The sequence below is a fragment of the Cheilinus undulatus genome, linkage group 19 (genome assembly GCF_018320785.1).
Source record: "Cheilinus undulatus linkage group 19, ASM1832078v1, whole genome shotgun sequence".
Classification (NCBI taxonomy): domain Eukaryota; kingdom Metazoa; phylum Chordata; class Actinopteri; order Labriformes; family Labridae; genus Cheilinus; species Cheilinus undulatus.
This window is the reverse complement of record NC_054883.1, coordinates 31,593,320-31,606,171: the sequence shown is the minus strand read 5'-3', so window position 1 is coordinate 31,606,171 and position 12,852 is coordinate 31,593,320. Positions and strand designations below refer to the sequence as shown.

At 40.7% G+C, this 12,852-nt stretch overlaps 1 protein-coding gene across 4 annotated transcripts in view; it reads right to left on the bottom strand.

Moving 5' to 3' along the window:
* Window positions 1–12,852, bottom strand: part of fars2 (phenylalanyl-tRNA synthetase 2, mitochondrial) — a 185,107-nt gene that overhangs the window by 122,477 nt on the left and 49,778 nt on the right. For all 4 annotated transcript variants that reach the window (XM_041813776.1, XM_041813774.1, XM_041813775.1 and 1 more), the window contains 6 exons: window positions 10,386–10,723; window positions 7,811–7,897; window positions 7,442–7,501; window positions 7,164–7,332; window positions 5,395–5,557; window positions 5,128–5,259 (listed from right to left, as the gene is read on the bottom strand). In XM_041813776.1, the coding sequence (XP_041669710.1) occupies window positions 5,128–5,259; window positions 5,395–5,557; window positions 7,164–7,332; window positions 7,442–7,501; window positions 7,811–7,897; window positions 10,386–10,705 (931 nt within the window). In that variant the 5' untranslated portion in view covers window positions 10,706–10,723. The remainder of the gene's footprint in view (window positions 1–5,127; window positions 5,260–5,394; window positions 5,558–7,163; window positions 7,333–7,441; window positions 7,502–7,810; window positions 7,898–10,385; window positions 10,724–12,852) is intronic.

Below are 12,852 nucleotides of genomic sequence, written 5' to 3'. Positions count from 1 at the left end.
GAGGAAGCTTCCAGCAAAATCTTAGCAGTTTGGATGTTTTTCATGCTTGTTACAATTTATATTACAACAAGCAATCTATGTGCAGCTCATGTTTCAATAGGTAGTAGTTTCATGAGTTCAAACAGACAAAAACTTATAAAAGGAGAAAGAACAAAGTAAAGCAGTTTTGCATTTTAGCAATGTTGCAAAGACAGGTTAAACAAAAAGTGACAGAACACTTAAAACCAGAGTTTAGCTTATCATCATGTAAAAAATTACAGTGCATGAGAGCATTTATCAGCAGAGTTAATGGCACTGGATCAGATGGGACCAGATCGGCTGTTACCAAAGTAGCTCAAAAACCTGCATCAGTGCATCACTAGTGTTAACAAACAAGAGAACAACAAAGAGAAAAGTAGCGACAAATCTGGAGTTTTTACACCTTCTTAGAAAAATTTAAGGCCAAAAGAATAAAAGAATAGGGTGAGATTTTTACTGTGACTCAGTGAATGAACCTAAAAACACCCTAACACTGCATCTGTGTGGGTGATGGAGTTAATACTTCCTGTGCCTGTGTTTGGACCTCAGCATCAATTTAACCTCCTGCTGCTCCTACTGCCGCCATGCACACGCACACAGAGGCAGAGCCAAAGTGTAAAATGGCTAAAGGCTCTTCCATCTCCCTGCGTGTGTCCTGAAACCGTCTATTTCAGTCGTGGTGCGCAGCAGGAAATGGATTCGCACACACATATGCACACACCCACAGCCTGAGATCTACGCACATACACACAAATCTGCTGCACACAGCCTACAACACACACACACACACACAAATCTGCACACACACATAAAAATAAGAGGCAGGTGAAGAGTGAGTGAGATCTGTGATGCACTGTTTTAATAATGGAGGATGGCTCAGATATTTGTGCAGAAAGTAAGCTGAATGTAGGACTCTCCTTCTCTACCCTCCTCCTAATCTGACCTGCAGCTCCCCTGTCTGGCAGGGGAGGGAACTACAGCTGCAAGACAAGGCTCGGCTCTGCTGTGGCAGCTGAGTATGAAGCAGTTCATAGAGTCTCAAAAATTTCAATCACTCCATGTGTTTTCCAAAGGTCTCCAAGGTATTTGTGCAATTCAGGGGGGCTTCACTCCTAACCTGTCAGGTTCACTTAAAACAAACTCAAGTTTCTGATTTGATTAATTAATTGATTTTGATCTAATTTCATCATTGTGTCATGCATAAACAATGTGCCAAGCCAAGAGGCTTGAAAGACACCAATATTAACAAAAAAGACCAGAAACCAAAAGTGGAAAAACACTAACAATATAAACCATCCTGATACTAATGAGGCCGACTTATAAACACTGAAAGAAATCCAACATCTATCCTCATCAATGCTTCAACCACTTCAGACATGCAGAGCTGGTGCAGCTCGGCCTAAAAGCTGTCAGTCAAACCCCGGTTTGTACCAAACAACCGTACAAAGTCTGCTTGAAAAGGTGGGTCTCCATAAAGAAACCAACCTTAATCAGACCTAAAAGCAGGAAGTGTTACACGTTTTTTGCATTAACCCAGCCACCATAGCCAATCGGACATGTGCAAAAAAAAAAACAAAAAAAAAAACACAGGAAGACCTGAAGGAGATTTAGAAAATAATACACAAGTGTTTCTTTCTCTTCCTCTCATCAGGCTGCCGCCTGCATGAGTAATATTACAAACCCAATGAACATCTAGTGTTTCCCTTATACAGACTTTACCTGGGCATCACTGCCAGGTAAGTTATGAACCCTCAATTTATTACCACGCTGGACCCCACGTGATCACTGATGATCCCAAGCAGCAATATATCAAGAACCGTTAGATGGATCTCTATGGAAAAAATGTGATCAGAGGCTTATCGTTTTGTCAGTCTACAGCCCAATCATGGCATTCATTTCCCTTCAAGAACATATTTAATCCAGGCACAAAGTGTGGCGTTTATTCATAGCTTCAATACTACAAATACACATAAATCTATGATAATAAAGCTACTTATAACATATGTAAACAACAACAACTTCCTGTTAGCCTATCAGCTAATAAAGCTGCTCCAATTTCTGCTTCTATGTTAATAGCAACCAATCAGGGCCAGCCAGAGATAAATAAACGGGCAAGACAGTGATCTGGAAAGTTAAGAAAAATAGTGCTCTGCAGCCTAAATGATGAACGGAGAACGAATACTAAACGAGCCCAAACTTTGAATTGGTTTTATGGAGAAAAAATACCAAAATATCAAGAATGCAAAATGCAAGAATATAAATTCTTGCAGAGAAACTTGCAGAAAGTTTATATCAACATATAAAAGTAAACTTTTCCTAAAAGCATTCAAAATGAATCCAAGGTTCAAAGTGTCTTTATTAGGACCTAGAATGGTAGATTTGTTGCGCAGACAGGAGTTTTTGCAATACTGGTTGTGTTGTTGGTCCATAATGCCCAACCCTATGTGAAAGCTTCTGACTACATCTCACTTATTATGTGAGATGGAGAGAATTTAAACCATAAAAAGGACAAATAAGAGATTCATGTTTGAATTTGTTTCAATCTGGTTGAAAATAGGAAAACTGCAGAGAAACTGACTTTAATGCAGGTAGCGGGTCAAGAACTGCAAACATCATCAGAGTGAAGTACATCAATATAAAGAGACATTTTCTTAACTAGGGGCCCACACACTCCTGAACACACACTCACAGAGTGGAGGTGGTGGAGTGATCTGGCTGCTCTTTGCGTCTTAAAGCATGTATTATTGATTGGAACAAGCAGCAGTGAAGTGGAGCGCGGCGCTACAGCTTTGTTCAAGGGCAGAGCTGCAAGCTAGCCACTTAGCAGACTGACAGGAGAGAGAGAGAGAGAGAGAGAGAGTGAGAGAGAGCGAAAGAGAGAGAGAGAGAGAGATGTTTGCTCGTGTGTCGGAGTTGAACATTGTAAACGTGCTGGCTCTTTGTTCTGTTCTATGTCCGACCGCCCGCCTGACCGATCAACAAATCAATGCTGACCTGCATGTTTACACACACACACCACAGAGGTGTGTGTGTGTGTGTGTGTGTGCGAGTGGGATCCTTTTCTAACTTTTCCTTAATGTAGCGGAGTCATCTGAAGTTGACTTTTTATGTCACAGTTTCCTTCAACGACACACTGAGGAACATCTTCCTGGAACACGTTCCCCTACCAGCACCGATCAATAACCAGCCTCCTGAAACTGCTCCACTAATCACTGTTTACACGTGTCATTTTAAATCCATAAAAAACTCAAAGGGAGACAAAAATCTATAATTCTACAACTTCATTTAGCAGAAATGTCTGTCTACGAGGGTAAACTACTCATCAGAACCTGCCATTATTACAAGTGCCATCTTTGGTCCAAACAGTCCAAAAAAACACATATTATCATTCATGGTCATAAATAAAGGGGAAAATAATTGATTATCACAGTAACTGAGAGTGGGAGTTTCCAATGAGGCTGGTATTTTTGAAAAAAGAGGTTTTCCTCCTCAATTGTCAGAAAAGAATCCTGCCTACACCACATTTTCAAAATAATGTATGACAGCTAAAAAGGCAACTAAAGTGGAGCAGCTGGCCCGAGCTACATTTATTACACTGACGAGAGACCACTGGACAACAGTCAGCAAACACAGCTACCTCAGGGTAACAGCACACCTGATCATTCACTTTACAGCAGATGTTATTTTGTACCTGATTTGTTTGTCTTCTGGGCTCGTTTGAAGCCTGTAAATATTATTGCTCAGTGAATTAAGGGACTCTGATTTACAAACCACAAACACATTTAAAACTCTAGTTTGTTTAATATTTCTTCATTTAAACACCTAATTTATCTCAAACAAAAATGCAAGTAAATGGTGGCATTTTAAATGTTAATTTATAGATTATAATATTAATAATAATATTAATAATACATTTTTTAGTAAAAAGCAATTTAAAAGTGCTGTACATAAAGTTAAAATAATGAAAATATACACACTTGATAATAAGAACGTTTAAAAATTGAGAAAATGACTGAAACTAAAGAAGTGCTGTGATTAATCATGATGTGATTAACATGATTAATTGTTTCAATCATTTGACAGCACTAATTAAAAGCATTTTAACCTAGATATGCTAGTAAAATAACCATAAACTTTTATGTCCACTGCACTAAAAAACACTTTGATTACTAGTATAGTACGGTTTAAATTCTGTGTCAAGCTAAATAAATTGATTTTGATTTTGTGACTGCAATTAGTGCAGCACCAGTCCATGATGAAGATCTTTAGAAATCTGTTCACAGTTTTAAAGTGTAGTTTGGAAAAACAGCATTTTGGGCTTTTAATGTTACCCTGTGTGCAGGTTTCTGATGTTGCAAACTGGATGTGGATGAACAGAGGTCACTCCTGCTTCAGACAACACTATGAAGGCACAAACCCCACCACCAATGTTCATGATTTTGGACAAGACCTGGTTCAGGTTGATAACACAACTTTGAAAATTAAGCAGTCATTTTTGATGTCTGTGCTTCGTCTGCACAGCGAAGGATGGACTACTGCTGACATGGCATGCTCTTTGCAGAACATAACAGTGAGTTTTTATGTGGATGATATAGTTTTTGAGAATGTAGGGTGTGTGTGAACTTGGTCTGAGTTTGATGAGTCAACCAGTGACTTGTTGCAGCTGCTCGGTTGTGTTCTCACAGCAAATGAACCGCTCCAGGGTTCTAGTGGAAGTGAGTCGACCATCTCTTCTTAGAAATCTCAGCTCAGCTTATGAGCACTTATGCATCATTACATCAGATTGAAACATGGGCATATTCTATTTCCAGGTCAAAACTGAAGCCTCAGGTGGCATTTCAGTGCTCCATGTGCTTCCCTCTCTTCAGTAACAAATCCAGCTCTTAAACTTTAACACAAGAACAGAATGAAAACAGCAGGACTGACACTTCACAGCAGAGAGCCTCCAGCAGGACAAATGTTGGTAGAAAATGTTTTAGTGATGGACAGAACTCCAGCACACCCTTAAAACAGCCCATTTCTGCCTTCTCCCACTCACACATGATCTACACTTCCCAGCATGCATTTCATCTCTGCACACTGAGGTCGGCTGCAGGCGTGTTTTCTGACCTGAGTTCAGCAGCTCCTGCTCCATCACTCCGCAGCCCAACACCTCCATCCAGTCGCCCTGGAAACGCACCTCCATCTCAAAGGACGGGTGAGTGAAGGGGAAGTAACAGTCGACCCAGCGCACCTCCAGATCTGAGGAGAGGGAGGAGAGGATGAAGGGGACAAACAAGGAAAGGAGTGAAGGAGTAAGTTTTAAAAGAGAGGAGAGGGAAAGGTGATCAGAGGGAGAAACCCCTTCATCCTTCCCTCTTTTCCCAGCTCTCTCACCTTCTCCAAACAGGTGTGTGACCAGTTTGGTCAGCGTCTGTTTCAGGTTGAACTCCACCAGCTTGACGGCCTCCAGAGTGTGAGCTTCCTGTTTGTGAGGCGTTCGTCGACCTCCCCGCTCAAACAGAGACAGCTCCTCACCGTTCTGTACGTTTGAAAACAGCTGGAAGACAAACAGGAAACATCTGTCTCAGGATGGCGGAGAAATATCTGAGGAATATTGATTACAAGTGAGAGCTGCACAAGTAATCTAACTGCAATCACTATTGCAATCACAATATCGGGCTATGCATTTATATATAACTGCATAAAGGTTGCAGTTACACTATATTGCCAAAAGTATTCGCTCACCTGCCTTGACCCGCACATGAACTTAAGTGACATCCCATTCTTAATCCATAGGGTTTAATATGACGTCGCTCCACCCTTTGCAGCTATAACAGCTTCAACTCTTCTAGGAAGGCTTTCTACAAGGTTTAGGAGTGTGTTTTGGGGAATTTTTGACCATTCTTCCAGAAGCGCATTTGTGAGGTCACACACTGATGTTGGACGAGAAGGTCTGGCTCTCAGTCTCTGCTCTAATTCATCCCAAAGGTGTTTTACCGGGTTGAGGTCAGGACTCTGTGCAGGGCAGTCAAGTTCATCCACACCAAACTCTCTCATCCATGTCTTTATGGACCTTGCTTTGTGCACTGGTGCACAGTCATGTTGGAACAGGAAGAGGCCATCCCAAAACTGTTCCCACAAAGTTGGGATTATGGAATTTTCCAAAATCTCTTGGTATGCTAAAGCATTCAGAGTTCCTTTGACTGGAACTAAGGGGCCAAGCCCAGCTCCTGAAAAACAAGCCCACACCATAATCCCCCCTCCGCCAAACTTTACACTTGGTAAAATGCAGTCAGACAAGTACCGTTCCCTTGGAAACTGCCAAACCCAGACTTATCCATCAGATTGCCAGATGGAGAAGCGTGATCCGTCACTCCAGAGAACACGTCTCCACTGCTCTAGAGTCCAGTGGTGGCGTGCTTTACACCACTGCATCCAACGCTTTGAAATGCACTTGGTGATGTATGGCTTGGATTCAGCTGCTCGACCATGGAAACCCATTCCATGAAGCGCTCTACGCACTGTTCTTGAGCTAATCTGAAGGCCACATGAAGTTTGGAGGTCTGTAGCGATTGACTCTGCAGAAAGATGTCGACCTCTGCACTCTATGCACCTCAGCATCTGCTGACCCCACTCCATCATTTTACGTGGCCTACAACTTCGTGGCTGAGTTGCTGTCGTTCCTAATCGCTTACACTTTGTTATAATACCACTGGACAAAACTCATACAACTGGACTGAACAGGTGGCATCCTATCACAGTACCACGCTGGCATTCACTGAGCTCCTGAGAGCGACCCATTCTTTCACAAATGTTTGTAGAAACAGTCTTCATGCCCAGTTGCTTGATTTTATACATCTGTGGCCATGGAAGTGATTGGAACACCTGATTTCAATTATTTGGATGGGTGAATGAATACTTTTGGCAATATAGTGTATTTCAGTATTCAGAAGAACTTGACAAAAATGTCAGAAGAAAGGCCACTAAGTTTGTAATAGTGCCACTATTGTATTTTTATAAAAAAAAAAAAAAAAGAGGAAAATGTGTTTTTTGAAAATAGTAAGTTATTGTTAAAGTAGTACTGTAAAAAAAGCAAGAAGACTCAGGATATCATTTATGAATATTATCGTAATTGCAAATGATTGTGAATGTTGTCTTTTTACCTCGTGATTAGAAAACAGTCGAACTCCCTCCATCTGGTGGAAGACGGGGTAGTGACTGGTGTCGATCTCGTCCCGCCTGTAAACATCTCCAGCCAATAAGAAAGCATCCAGACCAGATCGGACCAACTCACTCTGGTGGGCAGAGGTATGTGCGCGAAGCATCGTTTTCCTGATCATCAACATGAACAATCAATAAAGTTCAAGGACACAATTCCCCCATCAGAGCCAAGCTTCACAATGCTGCACAATGCATTCTGGGTATTTTCATCCTCACTGACCTGTTGAGGTAGTAGTTGTCACCTCGTTTTCTGCTGGGATGGTCGGATGGGATCAGTAAGCTGTTGATTGAAGCAGACAAAAGTTTTCATCACGTTCCTCATGAACTGATGACTCTGCAGACATCCTCTGCATTGTTTACTCACAGACGACACTTCATTTCTTTATTTTAATTGTTTTAATTACAGATTCAACACAGACATGAAAATATATCCAGGATAAGGTCATAAGAGTTCTACAGTTTAACCTCAAGCACAAAGGAACAATCAACGCTCTCAAGTCAACTTTGAAAGTCCTTTCTCTGTACATATTCAAGTATTCATCCTGATTATTTGTAAATTAATAAATCATGTAATCATGAAATTGCCAACCTGTCAAAGTTCTGCTCCACAGTGACCACAGGACTCAGGTTATCATGGACAGAGAACAGAGGGTTTCCCCAGCGGCCGATGTAAGAACTGTGGAGAGGCAGAGAGAGATTTTAGGGCTGATGACAGAGCACACGAGCAGAAAACATTCAGTTGTGTTGAAGGAATGCAATCAAATAGAAACCTCTGGTGCTGCAAATGAAATCACTATCTGAGTTAAAAAAAAAAACAAAAAAAACCTGCAGTTTCTCTTTTGGCCTCTAGAGGCTGTCTCCTGCAGTTATGAGTAACAAATTAATGCAGTAACAGAGAAAGTAACAAGTTACTCTCAGTAACCAAATGAGTTTCTTTTCTCAGTATGTAACACAGAAACGTCAAGAGTTACTTTTTAAGGTAGGTAATGCACAAACATAATAAGTTATTGCTCTCACTAGGTAAAAGTAACCTTACGGGTTACTCTTCTCAGTAGCGCAGAAACATAACATCTTAATTTTTTGTTAATAACGTAGAAACACAAGTTCATTTTCTCAGCAAGTAACAAAGAAATGTAACAAGTTACTTTTCTCAGTAGGTAACACAGAAACAATACAAGAAACGGTTTTCAGTATGTAACACAGAAACATAACTTACTTTTGTAGGTAACGTAGAAACCTTACGAGTAAATTTTCAGAGTAAGTTTTGCAGGAACTTAGTAATTTACTTTTCTCGGTACAGAAGTTACTTTTTTCGGTATGTAGCGTAGATGTAATTAATTACTTTTCTAGGTACTTAACAGGAATGTCACAACTCATTTTTGTGGGCAAAACCTTTCAGATACATTTTCTCAGTAAGCAACACAGAAAGGTAAAAAATGTATGTTTTGGTCAGTAACATAAAAACAAAAGTTAATTTTCTCAGTAAGAAGCGCTGAAAGGTAACACGTTTTTTTTCTAAGTATGTAATGTACAGGGTAAAAAAAAGATTTTGTCGTAACATAGAAACGTAACAAGTTATTTTCCCCAGTTTGTAACACAAAAACGTGAAAACCCTTTTTTTCTTGAATGTTACAAGTACATCCTCTCTATAAGTAACACAGAAATGTAACAAGTAACTTTTCTCAGTAGGTAATGCAGAAGCAAAAGCGTAACACTCCTTTCTTTACTGGGTAACGAGTTGGATTTAAAAGTAATGCTACCATAAACTGACTGTTATTCAATGAAGAAGCTTTTATTGTGAAGGGCCACATCAGGAAGTGTGTTGTTGTCAAAAGCAGCCTGAGAAACTGTTCCTCAGCAGGAGAGAAATGAAACTCAAAACTACAGGTGCAGTTAGAAAGTAACTCAGTGGTAATTTGAAAAAATGTATATGTGAATATGCAAATAAATGCATTGGCCCTTTAATTTTATAATACTGTTACAGCAAGGAGCAAAATCACAAATGTTGAGAAAAGTGATTAAAAGGAGGAAAAGAAAGCCTCATGAATGGAAAGCAGCTGTTGATCAAGTTTTCAGCCTGTTTGAAAATTACCCAGCATGCCTCACAGGCTGCTGGCCTGCTGCTATCAGAGCAAACAGGCTCGTCTAAAGAGTAAAGTTCCTGACCTGTGAAATGGCAGAGTCATAAAGCACTGTCAGACAACACACTCGGTGACTCCGTAATGACTTATTAATGCAGCATTAATGCAGCCTGTGTGGGTGTACCAGTGTGTGTTTTATGGAGAGTGTGGATCATAACCAGCAGCTTAATGATATTTCAACGCTCCGTGAGTGTGTGCAGCAAACTTTTACACCCGCCGCTCCCTGAGGACGTACAGCCTGAGGAGGGACTCAGTCAGCAGTCTGAGCTCCAAAATAAACACACAACACTCATTTGTACACACAATCAGTGTGTTTACATGAGCTCTACTTCTTTAACCAGATCAAATCAGCCCGATCGGGCCTTCCAGCTTCATTGTTTACACAAATACACATAAGGTCATCAGTTTATGGCGTGCATACATGCATCTAACAGCCAGTATGATTAATGGCATTCAGACATTATCTGTCAAAAAAAACAGAGGAAGATGTTCCATCCTGATGAGAGTAGGGATGCATGACATTGGATTAAAACTTCACAAACACATTCTTCAAAACAACTTTTATTTACAACTGATATTGGCCAATATTTATGGCTGGTATAGGCCAAAATATAAAGCTGATATAGGCCAATATTTAAAGTAGACACAGGCTGATATTAAGGCTGATATGGGCCAATATTTAAGGCTGATAGAGGCCTAAATTTAAAGCTGAAATAGGCTGATGTATAAAGCTGACATAGGCCGATGTATAAAGCTGATACAGGCCGATATTTACAGCTAATATAGGCCAATATTTTGAGGAAACAGGCCAATATCTAAAGCTGATACAGACCAATATTTACAGCTGATATAGGCCAATATTTACAGCCGATATAGGCCAATATTTACAGCTGATACATGTCAACATTCACAGCTGATATAGGCCAATATTTACAGCTGATAAAGGCCAATGTCAACTGTATTTTGAGTTGCAGATACTGGCAGAAATTTTCAGGTAAAACAAGCCCATGTTTTGGTTCATACCTGTAGAAGTGAGCTTTGATTCGCTCCTTGATCAGCCATAAAGGATGATGGGATTGGTTGTGGAGGTTGCGGCCGACATTCTTCAAGATCTTTGGTGTGACGTTGGTGAAGTCATCCCGAGGGTAGGAGTGGCCTAACACCTCCACTGAGTCATGTCCAATTACAGGCTGGGAGGCGTGGCCATCTGTGCTGAGACATTTGTGTGGTACTCTAATGTGATTGGCTACGGGGGCTGAGAGACAGCAGCGGTGGAGCAGAGGGCGGGTTGAAGAGGCGAGGAGGGGGAGGAGGGTGGAAACAGGGATTCTACGGATTCTCATGATTATTGGTCCATGGAGCTGGAAAAACAAGAGAAAGAGGGAGAGACATTAAAATATGATGTGTATAAAATATCATTATCTTAAACAGACACAGAAACGAAGGAGGGCAGTGGAAACTAAAGAAGAAAACCAAGACAAAAATATGCAAAAATACATGAGAAAATGGATGTGTAACTCAAGGAAAATTACTCTTCGGAAGTCTATCAGTTAATAGAAGAAACTGAAAGATTCAGATGGATGGATGAGGATGTATGTCTTCGCATTACTGGTACTTATGAGACAATATATTTACTTTGAAAAAACCAAGCAAAATAGACTTAGCAAAAAATGTAAGGAAATAAGTGTTTGGTAGATTATTTCCTTGTTGTTACAATGCTTACAGGCAATAAATCTTATACCTTTTGAAAGCCTGTTTATTACCCTTTTAAATGGAGCCACATTTGTCAGGAACATGACTTCGTGGGATGAGCAGTAGAGCTGAGTATATGGGTTGGGACAATGAATAATTTTGTCTAATCTTCTCTGCCAACACCAAACAGCTTATTCTGCTGTTGTGATTGATTGGTACAACCTGCAACAGCTGAAATCCACCGGCATTGGGCAGGTTGGAGGTTGTCAATGTTAAGCCCTAGTACTATTGTGAGATTTTGGACGGGCTGTAGACTCTGCTGGAGTTTGCATGTTCCGCCTGTCTCTCTGGGCACTCCAGCTTCCTCCCACGGACAAAAAACATGATCCTTAGGCTAATTGGTGACTCTAAATTGCCCGTAGGTGTGCTTGTTCGTTTCTTTATGTTTACTCTGCGATTGACTGGCAACCAGGCCAGGGTATACTCTGCCTTTTGCTCAGTGGCAGCTGGGATTGGCTCCTCCCTATAACCCTGCACAGGAAAAGTGGTGTAGATAATGAATGGATTGATTAACAGTTGAGATGCGTTTGTAAGGTTCCAAACTTGTAAAGCAAACTTGAAGATTGATGAGAAAAGGAAGTTGATCTTTCTGTTTAATTTATTTGTATGCAAACTTGAGACATCACTTGGGTTGATGACCTTCTGCACCTGGCAAAGCTGTTCCACATGGTCATGTAAATAAGTTTAAATACTGCAGCCTAAAACAGCATATGCACAGTGAGAAAGTAATGAAATGTTACTTTAATAATAGCTGACACACTGAGTCAAATCAAGGCTCCCATCCATCCCTATTACTTGGTGCTGAAAGCAAATGACTGGGCGGGTCTGTGGTAAAGAAACTGACACCGCTCTCCCAGTTTAAACATGCTTTACTGTTTGATTGGCTTTAAAATAATAACCTCAGGGCGGAGACGTCCATCTATAGTACAGTCTTTGGAATCTGCAGTCACTTATATCAGCTTCAGTCTATGAATTTATAATTTCAGACATGGGTGGAGGTGTAAATTGGATTTGATCTTAAAAATAAGCACAGCAGCCACTCAGTAAAGGTCAGAGGAGGTAAGCGCCATGGCTGCCAACATACCCACACAAATACACACTTAAATGCACACACACACAAAGATAATTCGATCATAATGCCATAAAGGACGCGCTCCAAAACAGCAGAGTTTAAATCATCCAGCTTTGGCAGAATCAGCTGTTTCTTGACGCAGCTCGCTGACAGGAGACGAGACAGCCGCCCTTTTATCTGTCCCTCTCAAATATTTGTCCATTCAGTAACACGCACACACCGGGGGAGCATCCCTGAAGAAGACAAAGGGTGTTGCATTGCAGTGGCATTGCAGCAAAATGGATTATTGTTCCTAAATCCACGAAGCTTTTACCTCTGCTCTGCTGTTGGTGTCATATTATACTGGACTATGCTGACACACATAAACACTAAAACTAGTCCTGGGGTTCAGGGACATCTAAAGGTCATAGGGACTCTAACACAAGCATAATAATCAAGCATGTGCCGATAGAAAGGCAGATATTGCCCCGTACAGATGAAGATCGTTTTACCAAATCTCTGTAAATATTTGGACGTTATAAACGATCCGCTGGGGGAGGTTTCACAGGATAAATTAAAAAATGTTCCAGAGAAGAGGATGAATTTGTTCAGTAAAGGTCACAGCAGCTAGGACATGATTTGTCTTGTGTTAAAGTTCATAATTTGTCTGCAGACAGAAACGAAAGG